This window comes from Anabrus simplex, chromosome 1 (assembly GCF_040414725.1).
Source record: "Anabrus simplex isolate iqAnaSimp1 chromosome 1, ASM4041472v1, whole genome shotgun sequence".
Taxonomy (NCBI): domain Eukaryota; kingdom Metazoa; phylum Arthropoda; class Insecta; order Orthoptera; family Tettigoniidae; genus Anabrus; species Anabrus simplex.
This window is the reverse complement of record NC_090265.1, coordinates 1,091,117,886-1,091,141,212: the sequence shown is the minus strand read 5'-3', so window position 1 is coordinate 1,091,141,212 and position 23,327 is coordinate 1,091,117,886. Positions and strand designations below refer to the sequence as shown.

General features: G+C 40.4%; 1 protein-coding gene across 9 annotated transcripts in view; it reads left to right on the top strand.

The window, feature by feature from the left end:
• sw (short wing) overlaps positions 1-23,327 on the top strand; it is a 207,023-nt gene that overhangs the window by 116,310 nt on the left and 67,386 nt on the right. For 8 of the 9 annotated variants that reach the window (XM_067137238.2, XM_067137237.2, XM_067137242.2 and 5 more), the window contains 2 exons: positions 3,829-4,017; positions 6,497-6,653. In XM_067137238.2, the coding sequence (XP_066993339.1) occupies positions 3,829-4,017; positions 6,497-6,653 (346 nt within the window). The remainder of the gene's footprint in view (positions 1-3,828; positions 4,018-6,496; positions 6,654-23,327) is intronic. The other variant, XM_067137239.2, reaches the window with a different exon arrangement.

Below are 23,327 nucleotides of genomic sequence, written 5' to 3'. Positions count from 1 at the left end.
TATTATGATCAACTTTTTAATATGATCTAGCCTGCAGAACTGTGACCACTTGGTGAAGCATCGATTCTCTGAGGAGGCAAAAGGTATCCTGGAGTATCTCATACCACTAGCATGACAACAGGTCCTCCAGTTGATGTGCACTGCGGAGCTGTGTTGATGTAGCATGAACCTTCAAGTTGAACTACAAATTTAAATTGGATTCATATCTGGGTTATTTGAAGGCCATGGCATTAAAGCACATTCACTGTAATGTTTTTCAAACCAGTCCTTTATGATCTGGCAAAGTGGCATGGTGCATTGTCCTGTACGTAACGGCAGTCACTGTTGACATAAATAGATGAACTTTGTTCATAAGTCCAGGTACCGGATAGCTGTCGGAGATTGGTGTACCAGAATACTGGGCTCCAGAGTGTCCCATGAATACATCACTCAGACCATTGCACCTACTCCACTGGTCTTCCTCTGCCCAGCAGTGCAACCAGTTGCTGTAGTCTCCAATAATCAACGTACACACGCTTGGCCGTCGATGTGATGAACAAGAATCTGGATTCATCAGACGAGGCGACCTTTTCCCAATCATCCACAGTCCAGTGTTGATGATTTTATATCTCTCTCATGCACTGCTGTCAGTGGAATGTGGTCATAATTGGAGTATGATTGGGTCTTTGACTCTTCACTCCAATATGGAGCAGTGTTTGCTGAACCGTGTGCTGTGAAGCATTGCTCTGGTCACTAGTGTTGTACTTCTGGGTGATTTGAACTGTGGCACTGCAGTCGCTTCGAACAATGGACAGTAGCCTTCGCTGGCCTTTGTCATTAAAGATCCCCTGCTGGATGATATTCTTTGCCCACTGTTACACCACACTTGATATATGCTCACAGCAATGACATGACAGCAGGCAATAAGCTGTGCTGTTTCAGAGATGCTGGTACCAAGGTGCTGTGCCATTACAATTTGACCTCCATCAAATTCAGAAAGATCACCCACTTTTTCTATTCTGATGCCCAAGATACGGTTAACAGTGTATACACACACATATACCCACCATACTATCAACTTGTCACATGTATATCCACGTTCCAGGCGCAGTAAATGTTCCCAGGCCAGTGTGGTCATAATGTAATGACTCGTCAGCATGTAGCACAAAATACAGGTTATTGGACAGATAATACTTACCCTATACATTTGCAGTAACTAGTATTCAGTAATTGGTGTGTATCTTAGTGTCCGCTTCTAACAATGAACATTCATCATCCAAGTTGGCATATATATTGCTGACTTTCTGTTCAAATAAACTTGCCCTGGTCTTGATTTAATCATTCTTGTTCCTTGCATGGAAAAATGTTTTGAATACTTGCTCTTTTTCTTACATCACATATATGAGAACTTGCTATTGAAAGTTGCATGATTTGGCCATGATCCATGAGAACTTTAAGAGACTACACTCCACTCACCCTCTAACGCCAATCAGCCTATGAATCATCCTGAAAGATGGATGGTAGCACAAACATAGTTTTTATATGCACAATGAATACAGAGCTAATGACTGTCTCTTTCTTGAAATAACAAGAAATAACTTGAGCTTCTTAATGTAATCAGAATATAATTAAGCATGTTGATATTTAAAGCTTTGGAAAAAAAATCCTGTCTAATTGAGTAGGTATATAATAAAAGATAATGTTTATCATACAGCAGGTCGTCAAGAGAGAGAGAGAAAGAGAGATGGTAGAGTTTGACTAATTATTTTTGGTATGTTGTAACAGGAATACTCCTTGTTGTGCAAGAAACAAAACCTCACCTGCTAAATTAATCACCATAGTTAAATTCATAGCTGCATCAAACCAGTCTATGGACTGATGACTCATCAACAGTTAAATTCAAGAAATACAAGGAATTTTATCCATTATGTTCAGTATAATTGTTGTTCTTTGGCATTAAGTATCACTTCTGTTTACTTTCTAGATAGTTCTGCCCCTCCTCTTCATCGAATTCATATTATAAGAAATCTCATTATTAAAGTTCTTTGTCTTCAATGTAGGTGTGTTATCTCCTTAAACTGTTCAGTGGATGAAGGACTTAATTTATGTGATGTTTTTAAGGTTATTCTACAAAAGAAGTATGTTTGGCTGTTGCATTTTCCTATTGATACCATAATGATAAGCCTATTTTGATTACATTGGAAAGAATTAATTTATAGGAAGAAGATTTAGGGAATGGAATAATTTATTGAGGGGACATTTTTAAGTTCTTTGAAATCATTTAAGAAAAGCCTAGTTAAACAATTGATATAGAATCTGCCACCTGGGTGACAGTCTTGAATGCATGATGATTATATATTGATTAGTGATTGGTAAGATGATCTTTTGTGTTCAATGTTCCCCAAGTATTTTTACAGATTTACATTATAATCCCTGTAGTTTAGACACTTGGTGAGGAGACCTAACTTCATTGCGTGAGGTTACTGCTATAAATTGCAATAAAATTCCACAAATTTTTAGGGTTTATGTTGGTAACCACAGTACATTTGTGTAATAACAGTACTTCTGGGCAAGTAGTTTTGCTCTGGTTTGAGATGCGTTTAGTACACTGAGCTGTTAATCGCAATTTACTGAACTGCTAAAAAGGTTCACCAACATTGTAGTTAATGTAATAGAACATACAGTTGCTTATAGTAAGGGTTAGGAATATCTTGCGATGTCAATTTTAAACTGTGTTTTACGGAAAACTATTGCTCTTTGCTGTAAACACTTGTTTTAGTGTGGTTTGCAGAAATTGTACCATTTAAATAGATTGTATATCAGATGAAGATTCATTTTTACAGCTGAATGAAAATTGCTATTAAACTTCAGGTATTTTAATGGATTTGTAAGGTACAATTGGTGTTGTATAGAAGGCCGGTACCAGTACAGTTCAGTACGTACTGGTCAGTCAACCTGAATTGATCTGATTATAATTCCAAAACTAAAGAATTCATTAGTCAAAACAAACTACTTCATGGTAGGCTCTAATAAGGATTATTCACACGTTTGCTATTGTCTTTCTCTTATAAGCTTGTTTCTGTATTATGTAACTGTCTTGCCGTGTGGCATTTTGAGTTATACGGCCAGATTGGCTGGCTGTTATTGTATAAAACTGTGTACAAAGTTATTCAAAATTTTGAAGTAGGAATGGGGTTTGCAGAATTTGAAAGTTCACTCTTCATAGATCAGATTAAAAAGGTGGAAGGAGATAACTAGGTAAGGTGTCCACATAGCTTTCTACTAAAATGAAGGAAGTTCTGGAGGGATAAATATGCTGTTATAAATGATTTTAGCTTCACGGTTCTCACTAAAGTTTCTAGAAGTGTTAGATTAATCTGATTCATTTTCAAAGTTTTTTAAGTGTCTTTCATTATCTAAGAATGCGCTAAGGACTTCCTGTATATTTTAATATATAATGAGTGAGTGAGGGAGTGAATGAGCAGATGTAGTTAAAAAATTGTTCATGTCCCTCCCAGGTCCCAATTTATTTACTTGTCACAAGTTCCTCTTTTGCCTTTTTACTGCTGTACATTTTTTTTTTTTTTGTTAACTCTTACTTTGTTCTGATATCGGCACTCCCAGTAAGAGTAGGATGTTTAAAATATTTACCCTCAATGGTTTTAAATGTTTTAACTATTGCACCATTTTCAATCACATTTTTTATTGTGTGCTGAACATGAATAAGTATACAAGAGTAGGCCATTTTAGAGCAAAGTAATGAGTTGATGAAATCCTGTTGAATAAGATGAAAGGTTCAGTGTGGGGATGAGTACTTGGGGTAGAGTAGGGCCAACTTATTCACCACAGTTCTGACATATGATGATGGACAAGCGGAGGACGAGGAGAGTTCGCTGCCCCATCTGGACGGTGGAGGAATGTTCCAGAGCAAGCTGCCACCTGGAATCCTGCCTCATGGACTGCCCCAGGTGAAGGAGGTACAACCAGCTGTCACTTCAGTGGAACAACAACAGGCTACTGCTCCACAGACTAAACAAGGTTAGTTACTTCCAAACCTTAATCATCTTTTCTATTTTCTATTAACATCTTTTCTAAAATAAATTTGGTAAGAGATGGAATATATGAGATCCTGAAATTTAAGCCTGTGTTTAAACCTGGGAAATAATAGAATTTTCAGGTATGCATTTCCCATAATTAACGAAGGTAACTTGATGTTGTGCTCTATTGTGGGTATTCTGTTACTGTGATGCTAACCTTAGCAGTGTGAAAAATCACTTCCTTGTTACTTTCCTCATTGCAGCAGTTTTTTGGGGGTCGCATTGGATGCGATACAAAGTGACTAGTGTGTAGCATAATTGGTTAGATGCACACCTTTTATACTCAAGGTTAGAAACAAAATTTCTTTCATAGCTGATCATCATTTAAGGGTGTTTAAATGAAAGACATCCATGCCAGTAGATTTTCTGACATTCTAAAAACACCTTTAATGGGGCAAAATCCTGTGTTCTGGGGTCCATTAAAATGTACTTCAGTCAAAGAGATGTTCAAAGAAAATTCTTCTTCTTAAAGAATGCCTCCATCGTTGCCAACTATTTTAACAGTTGCTTGCTATGCAGCCCTCAGCAGACACACACATGGAGAATAGAATAATGTTGGTCAGTTATCTTTGATTACACAGAAACATATGATTTAGTCATTCACGTTTAACCATGTACTGTAGCCACACTAAGCCAGTGCAAATAACACGAATCAGATGGTGACACTTCAGAGTGACAGAAGGTGATGTAGCACAGATAAGACTGCTGTCCATTACCGTAGTCAAAGGCAGCTGGATAAAACCGAAAGTGGTTGCTCATGGAGGAGCATGTGCCATTCTTGGAATAACGATGGATCAATAAAGATACGTGGCTATGGAATGATAGTGTCAGGATTTTATCTGAGAAAGATTTAAAAAAAAATATTGACGTACAGATCGGGAGAAATTGCTGAATGGTATGACACAGTCTTGGAGAAAGAGTAAAAGATAAAAATAAATAGATAAATCCAAAACAAAAGTAGTGGAGTGCAGTCTGATGAATTCAGGTGATGTGGCAAATATTAGATTAGGAAGAGAAAAGGAAGTAGATGAATATTGTTACTTAAGCAGCAGAATAACTAATGATGGCAGAAATAAGTACGATGTAAAATGCAAACACGTCGAGCTCGATAGCTGCAGTCACTTAAGTGCGGCTAGTATCCAGTATTCGGGAGATAGTGGGTTCAAACCCCAATGTCAGCAGCCCGGAAGATGGTTTTCAGTGGTTTCCCATTTTTACACCAGGCGAATGCCCTTCGTTAAGACCATGGCTGTTCCTTCCCACTCCTAGCCCTTTCCTATCCCATCGTCGCCATAAGACCTATCTGTGTTGGTGTGACATAAAACAACTTGTAAAAAAAAATGCAAACTAGGAAAAGCAAGGAAAGCCTTTCTTAAGAAAAGAAATGTGCTCAATTCAAACATTGATATACGAATTAGAAAGACTTTTTTGAAGACTCGTCTGGAGTGTGGCATTGTATGGAAGTGAAACAGATGATAACTAGCTCAGAAAGAGAATAGAAGCTTTTGAAATGTGGTGTTACAGAAGAATGCTAAGGTGAGATACGTAGATCGAATCACGAATGGATACTGAATCAAATTGGTGAGAGGGGATCAATTTGGCAAAATTTGACCACAGGAAGAAAGAGAATGATAGGACACACCTTAAGACACCCAGGGCTCGTTCAGTTAGATTTTGAGGGAAGTGTAGGCAGTAAAAACGGCAGGGGTAGACCAAGGTATGATTATGACAAACACATTAGAGAAAAACTGGGATGTAGTAATTACATAGAAATAAAAAGGATAGTACAAGGTAGGGGTGGCATGGAGAGATGCTTCTTCCTGATAATTTACCTCTTTTGTGTAGTCCCCACCTGGCATCCGAATGAGGGACTATTTTACCTTTGGAATATTTTACCTGGGAGTAAGCAATCATCAGTGCATTACTCATACGGAAAGAGCTGCATGCCCTCGGGAGTTAGTTATGGTTGTAATTTCCCGTTGCTTTCAGCTGTGTAGCAGTATCAACACAGCTAAGCCATGTTAAGTACAGGTATTATTACAAGCCCACATCAGTTATCTAGATTGCCACCCTTGCAACTTTCGAAAGGCCGCTACCCCTGTTTCGATGAACCATTCATTAGTGTGGCCTCTCGACAGATAGCCATCCGATATGGTTGCACCTGCAGCTCGGCTATCTGCTTCATTGGAACGTGCAAGCCTCCCCACCACGGCATGGTCACATGGTTGCTCTGAATCTTAAATTATTTTCAGTAACTTTATATTGTTCTTCCTTCATAGTGAATCTTTTCTTCTGTCATAAACTATACATTTTAAAACTTTTCTGTGTCAAATGGGGCAGATACCATTAAAAATACCAGTTTCTTTCCCTCTGATTCTTTAAAGCTGCAGTCTGTAATGATGAAGTTTTTCTTCTTCCAGTTAGGGAGCTCTCGGAGGAAGAGAAGCAGATGATAATTCTTACAGAGGACTTCCAACGGTTCTTTGATAGAGCTGCTCGTGTAATGGAAAGGGCTCTTTGTGAATCTGTTGATATCTACACAGATTATACTGGTGGAACAGATGGTGAAGAAGGGGGGTAAGTGGTTTAGATTACTATGTCCTATTGTGAAATAAGGTTGCTGTTGTTTTTCTTAAAAAATTCAGAAGTTTTTAAAATGTTGATTTGTAGTGGATATTATAATTTTGTGGAATGTATTGCAAAATATTTTCATAATTCATACCTTTTTACCTTTGTTCTTACTTCTGATTTAGATTTGTTGAGTTACAGTTCTGATTCAGCAGTAGTTCAGTGACCAAGATAAATTTAATGTTCTGATGTGGAAATGGTAAACATTTGCTGAGAAAAGTGGATTAGTAGTTTATTTTTACAGTATATATATTGGTATGTAATAATTAAGTTGATTAGCTGTAGAGATGATTGTATTACAGATGTTTCTACTGATTTACATTGGTAAATTTAGGTCGCTGCTGATCCAGTAACAAACTAGCCATCCACTGTCAGCAGCCCTGAAGATGGTTTTTTTGTGGTTTCCCATTTTCACACCAGGCAAATGTTGGGGCTGTACCTTAAGGCCACGGCCGGTTCCTTCCCACTCCTAGCCCTTTCCTATCCCATAGTCACCATAAGACCTACCTGTGTTGGTGTGACATAAAGCTAATTTTAAAAAATCCTGCCTTTTATGTTTATCCTAAATGGTCAAAACACTATTTTTGTGGTTCTGTTCAAGCTTCCTTCAAAATTTTAAAAATTGTATTTTTTTAAAACTCTTTTGCATCAAAAAGAGAATCTTGCACCAAGCAGGAGTTGTTGGAATCACATGAAACTTGATATCGGTTATTGTAATGTTGATGTAAATCATACAATATCAGAACAATAGGATAGTTTATGGCAGAAAGCTGAATTCTAGAAGGGAGACTCTAGTACCCTGTGGGTATGCCTCTATCTTGGATGGAAGATGTGATATGAGGGGGCATGGAGGCATACAAATTTTGTCTGGTATCCTGTGACATATCTGTCCATATTGGCTGCAGCTGATCCTCCAGACCGTGTAAACTCCTGAGCTGCAGAATTTGGTGCCCCAAGTGGTCCCAGACATGTTTGACAGACACACCTCCTTACAGGCCATGAAGGCCCTTGGAAGAGTGGAAGGTAAGGGCTTCCACCATTGTTAACCGCGGCATGGGGTAGAGTGGTTAGCTCTACGCCCGGCTGCCTTTGCCCCCAGGAATTAACCTGGTAATCATTTTTGGTGTAAGCTGAGTGAACCTCAGGGCCATATGCACGAGACATGTTTGAAGGATGATAAATCTGACATTTGGGCAGGCCATGGAAGTGTGCTGGTTTTGAGGAGGCATTTCTCTAATACCCTTGCTGTGCCATCCTAGCATTATTCTGCTGGAAAATGCCTATTGGAAGCCCTGCCATGAAGGGCAGCACACGAAACTGCTGGATGTCCTGCATGTACCATTGTGTTATCAATGTCCCTCATATCACTACTCGGGGTTACCAACTGTCATATGCGACAGCTCCCAGACCAGTACTCCAGCAATGGGGGCGGTACATCGTACCACAGCAAAGGTAAGATTGAGGCATTTACCACATCTCTAGACAAGAACATAGCTGATGTCAGTATTAAAAAAGAACCTGGATTCATCACTAAAGTCAACTTGGTTCCAGTTTATTGCTGTCCATGTTTGTCGTTCACGACACCACTGTAAAAAGAGAAGACTGTCGGTGGGTAGGTGGGTATTTGTCAATGGCAGGGCATGTAATGGACATTGTTAGACTAAATATCCTTCAACGAAACACTTGGAAATGGTTCTGGCAGACACAGGCCTGTAACGATGGTGCTACATTTGCTTGGATAGCAGAACCATAGCAGTTTGATCTGCATGAGCTTATTGGAGGATGTCTCCTGGTGGTTGGTTGAAGGTTTCCTGAACCCAGTTGCCTTGTGTGTGTGCCCTTGCCACATCCACTGGTCCCAGCACACCTAAACATTTTGGTCAAAACTACTTAGGTGATGGGTGATTCGTCAATATGACCATCCACCCTCGTGCATTCCAGTAATGCTCCTCCTCTTGAACTCTAGTAACTGGGTTAAATATCTTCAGTTGCATTGTAGGGGCACTAGCTTTCTACAACAAGAAGTAGCTTTGGGTACGTATGAGTATCCTTTGTGAGCTTTTATATAGTCCGCAGGTGGCAGCATGTTCACTGTTTGTGGTAGCAAGTCGGTTCATCTTCACATCACTGCACTATTAATTGTCTGCTGGAGATGTTTAGTGTTAATGCTGAGTTTTGAAGTAAAACAACCACCTTTTCTTGGTGTGCATTTTTTTTCCCTCCTCCCCAAGAATGTATATCAACTTTATTATTATGATTGCAGGGAAGTAAATAGCTTTAATTTGTAAATGAACCGTACATGATGAGATTATGGAATTAGGTATGTACATTTCTGGATCCATATCCTATAATGGATGGTTCTGGATATTTCTGAAATAAAATGTATTTTATGATTATGATTGTTCTGCATATATGTAAAACCTTGATGCATCGTTTTTCAAGGAGGAGGAGGAAAATGACTATGGATTTGGGAAAACGATAAATGTGGGTGACATAAAAAAGATAAGGAGAAAGCAGAATAATAAAAATACAGGTACTCTGTTTGGGCATTTTCGTCATGTAAATATAATAATAATAATAATAATAATAATAATAATAATAATAATAATACAATAATAATCTCTCTCTCCAGTCGTTCCACTCATGTCTGAGTATCGTGACCCAAGGACTTAGTTGTTTCTTTTATAAGTTGATACCATTCTGTATGTACTTGAGTTTTCCAGACAGTAACTCTCCATGGTAAGCCCATGATCTCTCTTACTTGATCAACCCATCTTTTTGCGACCCGCCCTCGTACCAGAAACTTTTCCTTGGACAATTAATTTTTCCAGGTTGTCATCCTTTCTTCTCAATATGTGACCAAAGAATTGCAGGATTCTCTGGTACACAACTTGGTATAAACTTGCTTGTATTTCAATTTCCCGGATGACAATCATTTGTTTGTCTGGCTGTCCACGGTATTCGCAACATCCTTCTCCAACACCACATTTCAAAGGCGTTGATTCGGTTCCTGTCTTTAGCTTTTATGGTCCAAGTTTCGCATACATACAGGAAGATTGAGAACACAAGCGAATGGACTAATCTTTTCTTTGTATTCATAGATATTATTCTATCTTGCCAGATCTTCCTTAATTTTGCCATAGCTGTACGTCCTAGAATGATGCGACGTTTGATTTCCTTTTTTGCAGCTACTTTTATCCTCGATTATTGAACCAAGATAAGGAAACTGACAGACTCTTTGGAGATTGTTAAGGTGTTGTGGCAGCTGAATCTCTGCACCTTTGTTGACAATCATTAGTTTTGTCTTGTTCCAATTAATTTCCATGCCAAGTTTGTGACTTTCCTGTTGTACACGATCCATTATCTCGACAAGCTCCTGTACACTGTTGTCTACAAGTGTGGTGTCGTCTGCAAAACGGAGGTTATTAATTCTCTTCCCACCAATCGAAAATCCTCCTTCCCAACTGTTGAGGGCATGTCTCATGATATATATCATCACCAGATGTTAAACAATTGAGGTGATAAGATGTATCCTTGTCTCACACCTTTATAGAGACTTTGAAACTTGACGATAGATCACCATCAACTCTGACTTTGGCCAAGTTGTTATCGTATAAGCCTTTTATAAGTGAAATGAGATGAGATGGAATTCCCATTTCCTCTAGAACACACCACAACTTCAGCCACAAAACACAATTGAAGGCCTTTTGGTAGTCAATGAAGCACAGAAACAAAGGAATGTTGAATTCATGTGCCTTTTCAACAAACTGATGTATATTTTGAATCTGTTCTAGTTCCTCTTCCCTTGACAAAGCCAGCCTGTTCTGATGGGAACTGATATCTAATGTAAGGTTTCAAACGTTCAGTAGTAATATTTTACTTGCATGTGATATTAGTGAGATGGTTCGATAATTCCTGCAGTTCCTTGTTGATCCTTTTTTGTGAAGTTGAATGAAGATGGAAATGAGCCAGTCTTGTGGCCATACACCACTGTCCCATATCTTGTTACAGATGAAGTGCATTAAACGTACCCCTTCTTCTCCCATTTCCTTAATCATTTCCCCAGTGATGCCATCACTTCCTGGTGCTTTATGATTCTTCAGGTGTTTAATTGCATCTTCTACTTCACTCCTCAATATTGAAGGCTCTGGTTCAGAGTTAGATTGATTAGGGCTGTACGTTTTGCAAACATTCCTGGTGGTCGCATCTGCATATAGATTTTTCACAGTATCTTTTCCACCTTTCAATGGCCAGTTGTTTCCAATGAGGGCACCATCTTCATCTTCCACAACCCATGAACAGGGATTGAAGTCGTGGGTAATTTTCTTTACCTTCATAAAGAGATCACTAGGTTGACAGTGCTGTTTATGCAGTTCAATCTCTTCACAGATTTCATGAATTTGGTTTGCGTTATCAAGTCTGCACTGTTTTTGAATTTTCCGAGATAGTGATGCGTGCATTTTTAAATATTCATCAGTTTCATAATTGTTTCTTTTTAGCTGTTTCCTTTCCTCTATTAGGCTCAAAGTTTCGGCGCTTAACCATGGCTTCCTAGGAAATGAATTTTGCCTGTGTATTTCCTTGCTTCCACTACTCACAGCAGTCTTCAAGTTGTTCCATACCAAATCTGCAGTGTCAGTGGGATTTATTCCTAATGACTGTAGTTTGGGACGAATAGCCTCGCCGAAGCTACATAGAGCTCTGTCATCAAATTTCATTTCCCGTACCTTTGTTGTGGTTTTGAGTTTTAGTCGCATTCTCATGATGACGAGGATATGGTCTGAACCACATTCAGCACCAGGGTAACTTCTGCTGTTTAAAACAAATGACTTCCAACGACTTCTGATCAGGATAAAATCAATTTGATTTCGTACCCTGTCTCCAGGGGATATCCACGTATGGAAATTCTAAATTCCCATGGAGGGAATTAGATATTTTTCCACCAATAGAGCATATAAAAAATCAGATCAAAAATTAGATGTATGGCTTTTCAGGCGTTTGCTCTATTAACCAGCATTTCGTCTTAGGTCTGATACTAGACTCGTCAGAGTGGGATATGTCAGACCCTACCCACTGATGCTGGGTTGTATGCAGGTGAAATTGTATGCAGCATCAGTGGGTAGGGTCTGACACATCCCACTCTGACGAGTCTAGTGTCAGACCTAAGACGAAATGCTGGTTAATAGAGCAAAGGCCTGAAAAGCCATACATCTAATTTTTGATCTGATATCCATGTATATCGGCGGTGAGGGTGATGTTGAAAGAGTGTATTGGTAACAACCATTTCCTTATCTATACAGAATTGCAGAAGACGCTCTCCTCTATCAATAATAATAATACAACAATAATAATGGCGTGTGGCCTCCGAAGCCTGCTCCAGGTCTTTCGAGTTGTCGTGTGATAGGCGCTTTTGAAATTGCTGCCCTACCTAAGATGAATCCTAATGCGTAAGTCGGCGTACACACTGTTGGAATTAACCAAGGAAAGTTAAAATCCCCGACCCGATCGAGACGCTTTGAACTGAAGGCCAACACGCGCTAACCATTTAGCCATGGAGCCGAACATGCTCATACTATATACTGGTAACGGTGTCAATATTGCAACCATGATATACGCGATGGAAATAAAAAGCGTGACTTTGACGTTTTGTTTCACTTTTCTTTTTACATCTCGTAATAACTGAAAAGCTTTAAAATCAGTTCTCTTATTGCAAATTTATGTTATACATTGATATTATGGTGATAACCTGTAATTTGGTAAAGATTCCGTAGAGTCTTCGCGAACGATAGGTTAGAGATCCCACGCTGCATGGCTCGGACGATGTCACAGAGGTTAAAATTCAACATGGCGTATCTCGGTCGATGTCACAGCTGGTTATACGAAGCTGCCAACGTAGTTTCAATACCAGGCTAGTGAAAAGATTGTTGGTCTGGCTTGGTTAGATGTGGCTTTTAACAACACAATTGGACAGGGGACAACAAAGTGGTCAACAGGCCTCTAACATCCCAGAAGGTATGAGACAATTAATAACTCTGTGACTAATTAAAACATACCTCTACATGCTGTGACCATTTTAAGCTGCATGATTTTCTCATTTTCAGCGAAGTTTGCAGCCCTAGCCAGCCAATAGCAATACAGATGATGTTACCCTAGTCACTTGAAATAAGGGTCTCTAATGAAATGATTATATAGAAATTTTTGTTAAAAGAATGCATTGTTTATTTGTTCTTACATTTTACAAAAACCTCATTCAAAAGATAAATGGTCAATTATAGCCAGTATGAATTTTAATGCAAGAGCCCTCCTGTAACACTCATTTTACAAAGATGGAAGGTGTTGTACAGTATACAGAGTAGGAAAAGAAAGAGATTGTATCTAGTATAGGCTGCTTTTCCCTACAGCTACAGTTGCCTTCCATTTTCAGTTTGTATTTTTGCTGGAGTGGTAAATTTTATTTCCCACTTCGCGAGGCCCATTGCTTAACGTCAGACTAGAAACACGGTAATCATATATCGGTTATGATATTTTATTCAAATCCTGATTAACAACGAAACCTTATCACAAGAATTGTGTTGTTGCCTCGCAAACACTTAACAAAAAATAACATCACGTTTATGAATAGAGCTCATAATGTCGAGAACTAAGGCTGGTGTTCTTCAGTCCCAGTCATTTCAACTTCACTTTCACTATCCGAGCTGCTGCTTTACGAATCATCCTCACTGCTGCTGCTGTTAGTCACATTGTTAGGTGCTCAATTTCAGGTTCCAGAAGGCCTTCCGACTCTATTGTTTCTCATTCTCTCTGACACGATGCATACTGAACCCCTCGCTTCTGCACCAATTTCAGAAAATCTCTGAATGCAAAGATTTCTAACATCATCCAGCTTGAAGGTTGTGTTTCGCTGTGCCACCTATTGTTTCACATCACCCCAGATTTTTTCGATGCTGTTCATATCTGGATGATAAGCCGGCAAGCGAAGAACAGTGTTCCCGTTTTCATGTAAAAGACGGCTGGACAGCAGCATTGGTCTAACATGAAACTTTGACGCTACACTATTAGAAATGTTAGGAAAAGTAATTACTAAGTTTTTTTTTTTTTTTTTTTTTTTGCGTTTAGGCCATCTGTGGACCACGGTGCTTGTGTTCTAGCTGTGTTTTTGTCTTCGTCTGCCCCTTTTAGCATACTGGATTGTGTTCTTAGTGGCCTCTTGAGCCTTCCTGTTGGCCCAGTATTCCTTCATTTTCTCGCTGAATTCTTTCCTGCGCTCCTCTGACCAATTCCCGGCTCCTTTGTGGCTAGCTGATGTACGGGATGTTAGGAAAGGTTTAGTTTTGACCATTAAACGGTATGCATTTCTGTCAGTAATGGCGGCTTGATTAATATTAAGCTCTGCAAGATCTTTGTCCACTTGTTTGGTCCAGGGGAATCCAGTAGCTTTGCCTTTGTTAGCAACCTTGAAGATCTTATGGGATAATCTATTAGGATCCATTCTGTATAGGTGTCCATAGAAAGTCAGACGTTTTCTCCTGATGGCATCTATGAGGTTTTCTTGATGCTGGTAGAGCTCATTGTTGGGTTTGTACCATCGCCTTCCATCTGGTAGGATCCTTGGCCCTATTATTCTTCTCAGGAATTTCCGTTCTTGCACTTCCAGGGCTCTCAGTGGGGTTTTTTTAGTTAGGGATAGGCATTCTGCTGCATAGAGGACTGATGGTCTGACTACTGCATTATAGTGTCTCAGTTTTACATTCTTTGATAAATGCTTTGAGGCATACAGTTTTCTGCAGGCATGGTAGGCCTTGTCTAATTTGATTCTCCTTTGTTCAAGAGCCATCGTTTCACTTAGGTCCTCCGATACCCACTCTCCGAGGTACTTCACATTTTTAGCTCTCTTGATGTGTTTTGTATCACTGACTCCCATTGTTGTAGGGGCATCTTTGATGTTGGTCATAAACTCGGTCTTTCCAATGTTGATCATGAGGCCCGCTTTAGCTGCAATAGAGTGCAGTGTTTGAAGCTGCATAGTGGCCTCATGCATGTCGTTTGCTAATAAAGTAAGGTCATCAGCAAAGGCCAGGCATGGAATCCTCAGGTTGTCTGATTTAAACCCCATTCTTAATCCGGTGTTCTCAGGTAATGACCTGGTCCATTCTCTTATGATCTTTTCCAGGACACAGTTAAATAATATGCATGAGATACCATCTCCTTGCCTCACCCCTGTTTTGATTGTGAAGCTCTCTGATAATTGACCTCTAAACTTAACTTTGGAAGTGGTGTTGTGCAGGGTGGCTTGCACCAACCTATTAATTTTTTCGTTTAGTCCCAGTTCTCTTAAGGTGTTGAAGAGTGTGATCCTATCCACGGAGTCGTATGCCTTCTGGAAGTCGACAAAGATAGCTACCCACTGTCGGCATCTTTTCTTGCTATATTGAAGGATGGTCTTCAGATTTTGTATCTGTTCAGCACAAGACCTTGCAGTTCTGAACCCTGCTTGATATTCTCCTAATTCTTTATCCAGTTGTCTTGTTATGTGCTGTTCCAGAATCTTGGAAAAGACTTTATACGATACTGAAAGGAGTGATATTCCTCTATAGTTGCTGGGATCTGTTTTGCTTCCCTTCTTGTGGATTGGATGGATAACAGCTGATGTCCAATCATCTGGGAGCCTTTCCTTAGCCCATATGTCCAGGATTACTTTGTGTATGTGCCTGAATGTTTGCTCACCAGCTTGTTTCAACATTTCTGCCACTATTCCGTCTTCTCCAGGAGCTTTGTTGTTCTTGAGAAGTTGAATGGTCTCTCTTACTTCTTCATAGGTGGGAGGAGGGATGTCTTTGGTGTCCGGGTTAGCTGGTTCTCTAACTGGGAGGCGCTGCGCAGGTTCTTCAGCATTCAAAAGTCCTTGGAAATAATCAGCTAGGGTCTTGATGCAGTCATCATCATTGAGGCACAATGATCCGTCTGTTCTCTGGAAGTGTAAAGTTTGGGGTGTGAACTGGGTCGTCTGTTGTTTTAGACCTTTGTATAAGTCTCTGGAGTTGTTTTTTCCAAAATCCTCCTCGGCTTGCTTAATCAGTTCTTTGTTGTATTTTCTTTTCGCCCCTCTTATGATGCTGGAGGTGTTCTTTCTTTGTATAATAAAGGCTTGTAGGTTGGTTTCGTTTTTATGATGGTTCCATTTGAGCCATGCTAGTCGCCTGGATTCTATAGCCTCATCGCATTCGTTTGACCACCATGGGTGCTTGTTTCCTTTAGGTCTGTTGGGGATCGTCTTCTGAGCCGCGTCTGTTATAGCATCCCGAAGTGGGTCCCAATTTGTAGTGGTGTTAATCCTATTGATGTGTTGGTTCAGACTCTCTTGGTAACTTGCATTGTCTTCTTTAAGTTTGGTGATATCAAACCTAGGAATCTTCTTTTTCTTCATAAGCATAGCCTTGGTCTTATACAGTGGTTTCAGATTCATCTTAACCATGGACAGGTAATGATCGGAGTCTATGTTAGCTCCTCGTAAAACCTTCACGTTCATAATGTCGCAGTGGTGCTTCTTATCTATTGCTACGTGGTCAATTTGGAACTCGCCCATCATGCTGTTTGGGCTGCGCCACGTCATGGCCTTCCTAGGTAGGCGTTTAAAAGCCGTAGACTTCAAGAGTAATCCATACTTGGTGCACAGACTGATTAGCCGTTCCCCATTCTTGTTGGTTCTCTTATGGGCGGGGTATCTTCCTACAATCTTTCGGTATTTCTGTTCTCTCCCAATCTGAGCGTTGAAATCTCCCAGCAGTATTGTCGTATGATGATGTGGGATGTGGTCTAGGGTTTCCTCAAGGGTGTCCCAATACTTATCTGTAGTCTCTGGGTTTTTCTTGTTAGAGTCATTGGTAGGAGCATGGAAGTTAACCAAAGAGTATCCCCTATTGCTAGACCTGAAGGATATTACTGAAGTTCTATCATTGGGCGAAGAGAAGCCAAGTATGTTAGCAACTAGTTTGTGGTGTACTGCGAACCCTGTCCCCAGGAAGGGTACATTCATCATGACTCTCTTACCAGGCTTTCCCTTATATATTCTATATTCTTGAGACTCCATGGCATCTTCATCTGGGAACCGTGTCTCTTGTAAGGCTGCAATGCTGATGTTCTTGTCTTTCAGGATTTCAAGGGTATGTTTAAGTTTCCCGGTCTTGATCAGCGAGTTAATATTGATCGTAGCTAGGTATGTGATGTTCGTTTTTCTTTTAGTTCTGACTGGGTCACATGAAGGCATAGGTCCCCCAGAATCCGATGACCTATATGCCCCGTCATGAACGGGGGTGGATTGGTTACCACCTGGGGATTTATCATTATTGTTTTCGTACTTCATGTTTGATACAGTCTATCACACAAGTGTGTATAGTTGGTCACCCGAAAGTGACGAGTTGTTGACTATCAAGGTTGTAAGCCTTGAAGCCCCCAGCACTGATCGGTTCACTGACCCAGTTTCCCGCTGGGATTGGTTACCCAACCTTCCACTGGGTTGCTCAGCTTAACAGGGACACCTCTTGTAGGTTACGTGCTGGAGTTGGAGTGAAAGAGGCTAGTTGGATTCTCTTGCTGAATCCAATATTTTATGTTGCAGATACCCGGCAACGACGCATTTCACTCCCATTTGCCCGGAGCCACAAGGACTCCTCCCAGGTTTTATATTAACATATTTACATGGGAGCGGTCTATGGAAAAAGAATACAAATGTCCGGCACCAATTCTTATAACTGTATTTCTGCCGTTGGTTGATGATCACCAGTTGTGACTTGCTGCTGGATGCTGTTATGTGCATTTCACAACTAGCAACCGACAGCCAACGGCTGATAAGTTGTAATACACATTAATACAGAGTATTATACCTTTGTCACAACTATTGATCAGCAACCAACGGCTGATGTTGTGGTTTTACGCATTGGTGCCGATTACTTGTATCTTTTTCCTTAAACTGCTCCAATGTAAATATGTTAATATAAATCTTTGTAATTACATTTCCTAACATTTCAAATAGTGTAGTGTCAGAATTTCAAGTCGGACCTCTGCTGATGGACGCTGTTATATGCCTTTCTCCTACTGTAAATATGTTAATATTAATTCTTAGTAATTACCCAGTCTTACCATAAATACTGTCCCAACTTTTGAGGGTGGCTGTACCTCCGCCCGAACGAGGGAGCGGCTACAAAACCGGTATCGTGAGGCGTGAGTCATTATTGGTTGAGCTGCAGAAGTGTACAGTTGTCAGTTTGAAGTTTTCAAGATGGAATGTGGGGAGTATGAGAATCGTGTGGCCGTGATAGCGTTACACAAGGTAGGGCAATCACCAGGGAAGATTTTCAAAACCCCCCAGAAGCTGAAAATTAGTAAGAAATTTGTTTACCACACTATAAATCAATTTGTTGATGTTAGAACTGTGAGAGATCGCCCGCGGCAAGGAAGACCAGGCACAGTACGAACGCAGAAGTCATCAAAGCAGTGGCGGCTCGTGTGGGACAAAATCCGGTAAGGAGACAGTCAGTGATGGCGTGAGTAACAGATATCAAAAGTGTCTGTCTCACATGTTAAGCATTGACCTGGGACTCCATGCTTACAAACGACGCGAAGGACATCTCCTGACAAATGAAATGAAGCGCTAGAGGCTCCTAAAATCAAAGCGCTTACTTAAGCGTTACACGACTAATGGTCATTGTCGAATCCTGTTTACGGATGAAAAGATTTTCAGTGTTGAGGAGACTTTCAATGCCCAAAACGACAGGGTATATGTCCATTCCTCAAAGGCTCCAAAGATCCAGAGGGGTCATCATCCCTCATCAGTTATGGTGTGGTGGGGTGTGAGCTTTGAGGGCACAACGGAGCTCCATCTGTGAAAAGGTAGTCGAAACTTCAGCTAAAGTGTACCAGGAGACAGTGCTTGTGGGACTGGTCAAGAATCTCAACAACATCCTCTTCCATGGACGGAACTGGAGCTTCCAGCAGGACTTGGCCCCAGCGCACAAGGCATGGGCAACCCGGCAGTGGTTGGAGGCAAATGTTCCTGATTTAATTTCCACTTCAGATTGGCCGTCTACATGTCCAGATTTAAACCCTTAGGACTACAAATTGTGGTACAAGCTTCAGGAGATGGCTTGCAAGAAAAGACATTCCGATATTGAAAGCTTAAAGCAGTCTCTTCAGAAGGCAGTTGCAGAATTTCCAGTTGATGTATTGCGTAATGCCATTGATGAGTGGCCACAAAGACTTAGAGCCTGTGTGCTTGCAAATGGTGGCCATTTTGAATAATTATTTGTGGTTATGGTTCATAATGCATCTATGTAACACTTGTTATTAGGATATTATGGTGAGACTATGTATAATTTAAATATAAATCAGGTACCTGATTTAACCTTGAGAAGGTACAGTGACTGATGATGCCTTTTATAAAAGGTGAAACATGTCTTACATTCTTATGGTAATGGTGATGAATTCCTAATTTTATCATTTAGACTTTCACGGCCCGTGTAACTATTCATGAGTTATATTTTTGGGCTTATGCCGTGTAAATAATTGTAAACACACTCCACGTTTCAAAAGGAACCTTGCCTTTCTTCATCAGGAGACAAAAGAGAAAAGAAATGACGTATTGATGGTTGCTAGGAGAAAGCAACAAGGAAGCTTCAAATGGTGCTCAAAGATGTAAAGGGGATGCCATTTTAGCCCAGTGCTAGAGACGATGAATAGTAACAGCAAAGCATTACTCTAATGGTTCTGATTATAGGTAGCCATGATTCACTGAGGTTGTAACCTGTATCGCGGTTGAAATTATCTGGGTGTTTACGTATTTCAACCGCCTCCCTGATAATTCTTGGGCGATATTGCTTTATACGGGCAAGAACATCCACTTCTTGGAACATGACATCATGACCAGGTGTTAAGGCATGATCAGCAACAGCTGATTTATCAGGTTAGTTGAGTCTGATACATCTGGTATGTTCTTTGATGCGAGTACACACCGTTCTCCACTAGTTAGCAGGGGGAGCTATTTAACCAAGTGCCTGCACAATATTCAGCTGGGGAATATACCACAGCCAAAGCAGTAGTCCTGAGCGTACTTGGCATCGGCACCCCATGATGTTCCAGCTAACCTACTATGCTGTTATGACTTTTCAGTTTTGCAGCCATTTTTTCCAATATGATTTCGGTAGGTCATTGTCCTGTCCAATATCACACCTAAGTACTTAAGACAGCTATTGTGCTTTCGGTATTGATTCCTAAACTTCACTCTAGGATGATAGATTGCTTGTAGGTGACTAAGGTAAAATGTGGCAATGTTAGATTTTGAGGCACTTGATTGGAGCTGCCATTTTCTGAAGTACTCATCCGTCTTCCTAAGATCTGCATTTAATATATCCTCAGCTTCATCAAAGATGGTAGCTTGAACTGTATGATTTATATCGTCTGCATAGAAGTCGTTCTGTGTGCTTGATTACCATGTAAACAAGTCTGTGATTAGTGTTCAACGGCATTTCCGTACCAGGTATGGAAGAGATCTACCTACTGGAAAAGACATTCGTGCGTGGTATGCAAAATTCAGAGACACGGGCTGCATCTGTAAGCGAAAGTAGACTGGCCATCCTTCGACCGGGGAAGAAACAGTGCAACGTGTTTGCACCAGTTTCGTGCGGAGTCCGCAGAAGTCCACCTACTGGGCATTAAGGCAACTTGAACTTCCACAAGCAACTGTTTGGCGTATTCTGTGCAAACGTTTACAAATGAAACCCAACCGCTTACAACTGGTGCAGGCCTTAAAAGACACTTATTATGCTGCTCGAGCGTCCTTCTGTGCTGATTATCTCGCATTAATGGAAGAGGATGGGTTCTCCGAAAGGGTAATTTTCAGTGATGAAGCGACTTTCATCTTTACGGGATTGTGAATAGACACAACGTTAATCACCATCAAGTTGTGGAACACCGTGATTCTCCCAAGGTGAATATGTTTTGTGTCATTTCCCATGAGAAGGTTTATGAACCCTTTTTCTTCATTGAACCTACTGTGACAGGAAATGTTTTTCTTGATATGCTGCAACAATGGCTCCTGCCACAGTTCGAAGGGGATAGTGCAGATTTCGCCCTTCAACTGGATGCTGCCCCTCCGCATTACGATGGCAACGTTTGGAACCATCTCAACGAGACATCACAACGCTGGATAGGTCGTTCATCTCAGGAGGATCGAACTCTCGTTTGTTGGCCACTGCGTTCCCCCGACTGAACCCAATGTGATTTCTTCGTGTGGGTTTTTGTAAAGGACCATGTTTACGTACCACCTCTTCCACTAACATTGGACGACCTTTGTGCCTGCATCTCCGCAGCCGTTGCAGAGATTGGCCGTGACACACTACACAAGGTTTAGCAGGAGATAGACTATCGGCTTGATGTATGTCGTGTTACGCGAGATGCTCACATAGAACACTTGTGATATGACTGAAAAAAACTTTGAGAGTTTACCGTTCTTAGCACGTCTCACATTACGGTATGTTTATTAGATTTCACAGAATAAATTTATGAAATCGAGTCCATCATTTTGAATTGCCCTGTATTAGAGTACTATATTAGGGTAAAATCTGTAAAATTGTCTATGCTAATACGTATTTCACTTCAAAGGAATAAACCTACAATGTCATTCGTCACTTTCTTCCGAAGTCGTCTGCGATCTCTTCTATCTCCCAGATGCAGTCATCTTTAGTTCCATCTAGTTTGTTGGAAATGCGAATTTTCTTGAAACTTTTCACAATAATGTCTTGTGAAATCAGTCCCCATGCACAGCTTATTAATTCTAGTGAAGGCCTCTTGAACTTCTCAGTAGGCATTGGAGTATGGGAACCTGCTGCCATCCATTCAGAATATGTCCAACACACATTTTTTAATGGCTTGTTGATGCTTACATCAAGAGGCTGCATGGCTGATGTCAAGCCACCAGGAATTTTTGCAGCACCAGTCTTCTGGTCGACCATTTCTTAGTGAGAATCATCAACAAGGTGGCCATGTGAACTGTCCAAAACCAGGAGAGGGGTGTGGTTTAAGAGATGTCCAGTTTGTCTTCCCCACACAACACACGACCAGTCCTTCACGAGATCCGCCACCATCCATTCTTTCTCCTGGACATGAATATGTACACTGGAAGGAAATTTCCCATTAGGAATTGTTTTTCACTTGAAAATTACATAGGAAATTTTCGCCTGTCCACAGTAACAACCAGTATAACTGTGCAGAGAAGCTTCTCTATCCCATTAGTCCTCATGACTATGCTGGATGCTCCCTTTTTGGTAATTGTAATGTTTCTCGGCATATCAAAGAAAATTGGAGTTTGATCTGTTTTTCCAGTTTGCAATAGCAGGTAATTGTACTCGCGCCACTTCCTAATTACAAATCTATGAAACTGCACGATTTTTTCACTGTGGTCCTTCAGAAGTCGGTAGCATACAGATGTCCTTCTTCGAAAAAGATTGGCCCTTTTCATGAACAGACAAAGCCACCCTCTGCTTGCTTTAAGATCAAGAATTTTCAAGGTTTTGCTACCTCTACAGCCTTTAACTAAAGCATCAGCATCTCATGAAAAACTGAAAAGCCATCATTTCTCAATTGATTTATGTAAGAAAGAACTTCCTTTTCAATTTATGAGTGCTTCCTGGTTTTTGGTCCCCGAAATAACATTTGTTTTCATGGTACACCATAATTCTTCTTCTTCTTTCTGCTTCTGCCAGTAATGCACACATGATGGTGTTACGGAAAATTCACAAGATGCAGCACAATTGCTGTTATTTTCGGCAAATTCTATTAAAGGTAATTTAATTGAAATTATGTGTCATAACTATTGCTTTTCTTTCCCTTCACATCATTAACAAATACTTCGCACAATTCACACACAAGAACAGTGTTGAAAGTGATCACTGATAACAAGGGCGAGTTATGGCTGGCATCCACAGGTGTATTCTGGCCCCAGGCGCTGGAATATTGAGTAATCAGTCACTTCCTCCTCTCCTAGCATAGGAAACATGAACTGGAATTTTCAAACTAGTTTCCGATTTCTGTACTTCGGCGTTAATCACAAAGACGAGATAAGTCCGTCCTTCGCAACTAGTGGAAACCGTAGATAAAATACAGGGGGGGGGGGGGGGAAATATACGATAATTTTTTTTCTTTCCAAATTTCCGTTGTAAGAATCAGGGAGGGAAAATTACGGGAGTAAATACAGTATACCCTTTAATACTTTAAAGTACTCTAAAGTCAGAACTTATCTTAATGAAGTATGTCCTCTCTCCTTGCTACTCTTTCAAAGGGTGTGACGTGGTGTAACATTTGGTCTTTGGCGTAAGTTCAACTTCTTAGTTTGTCAGTAATTTTCTGGTATGTCATGTTTGAGTTGATGTTAACAGATGCTTTGAATGGTACTTTTAGCTTCGTTGTTGTTGTTATACATCATATTTTAGTTGGTTTTGAAATTATATTGTTGTTCTTTAATAAGCATTTAATGGGCCAGCTAGTTTAGCGATAACTTTCTGTTATATCATTATCTGGAGCATTTTCTGGTGTTGTCAGTGGCATTTGTGGAAGTGTAATAATAATAATAATAAT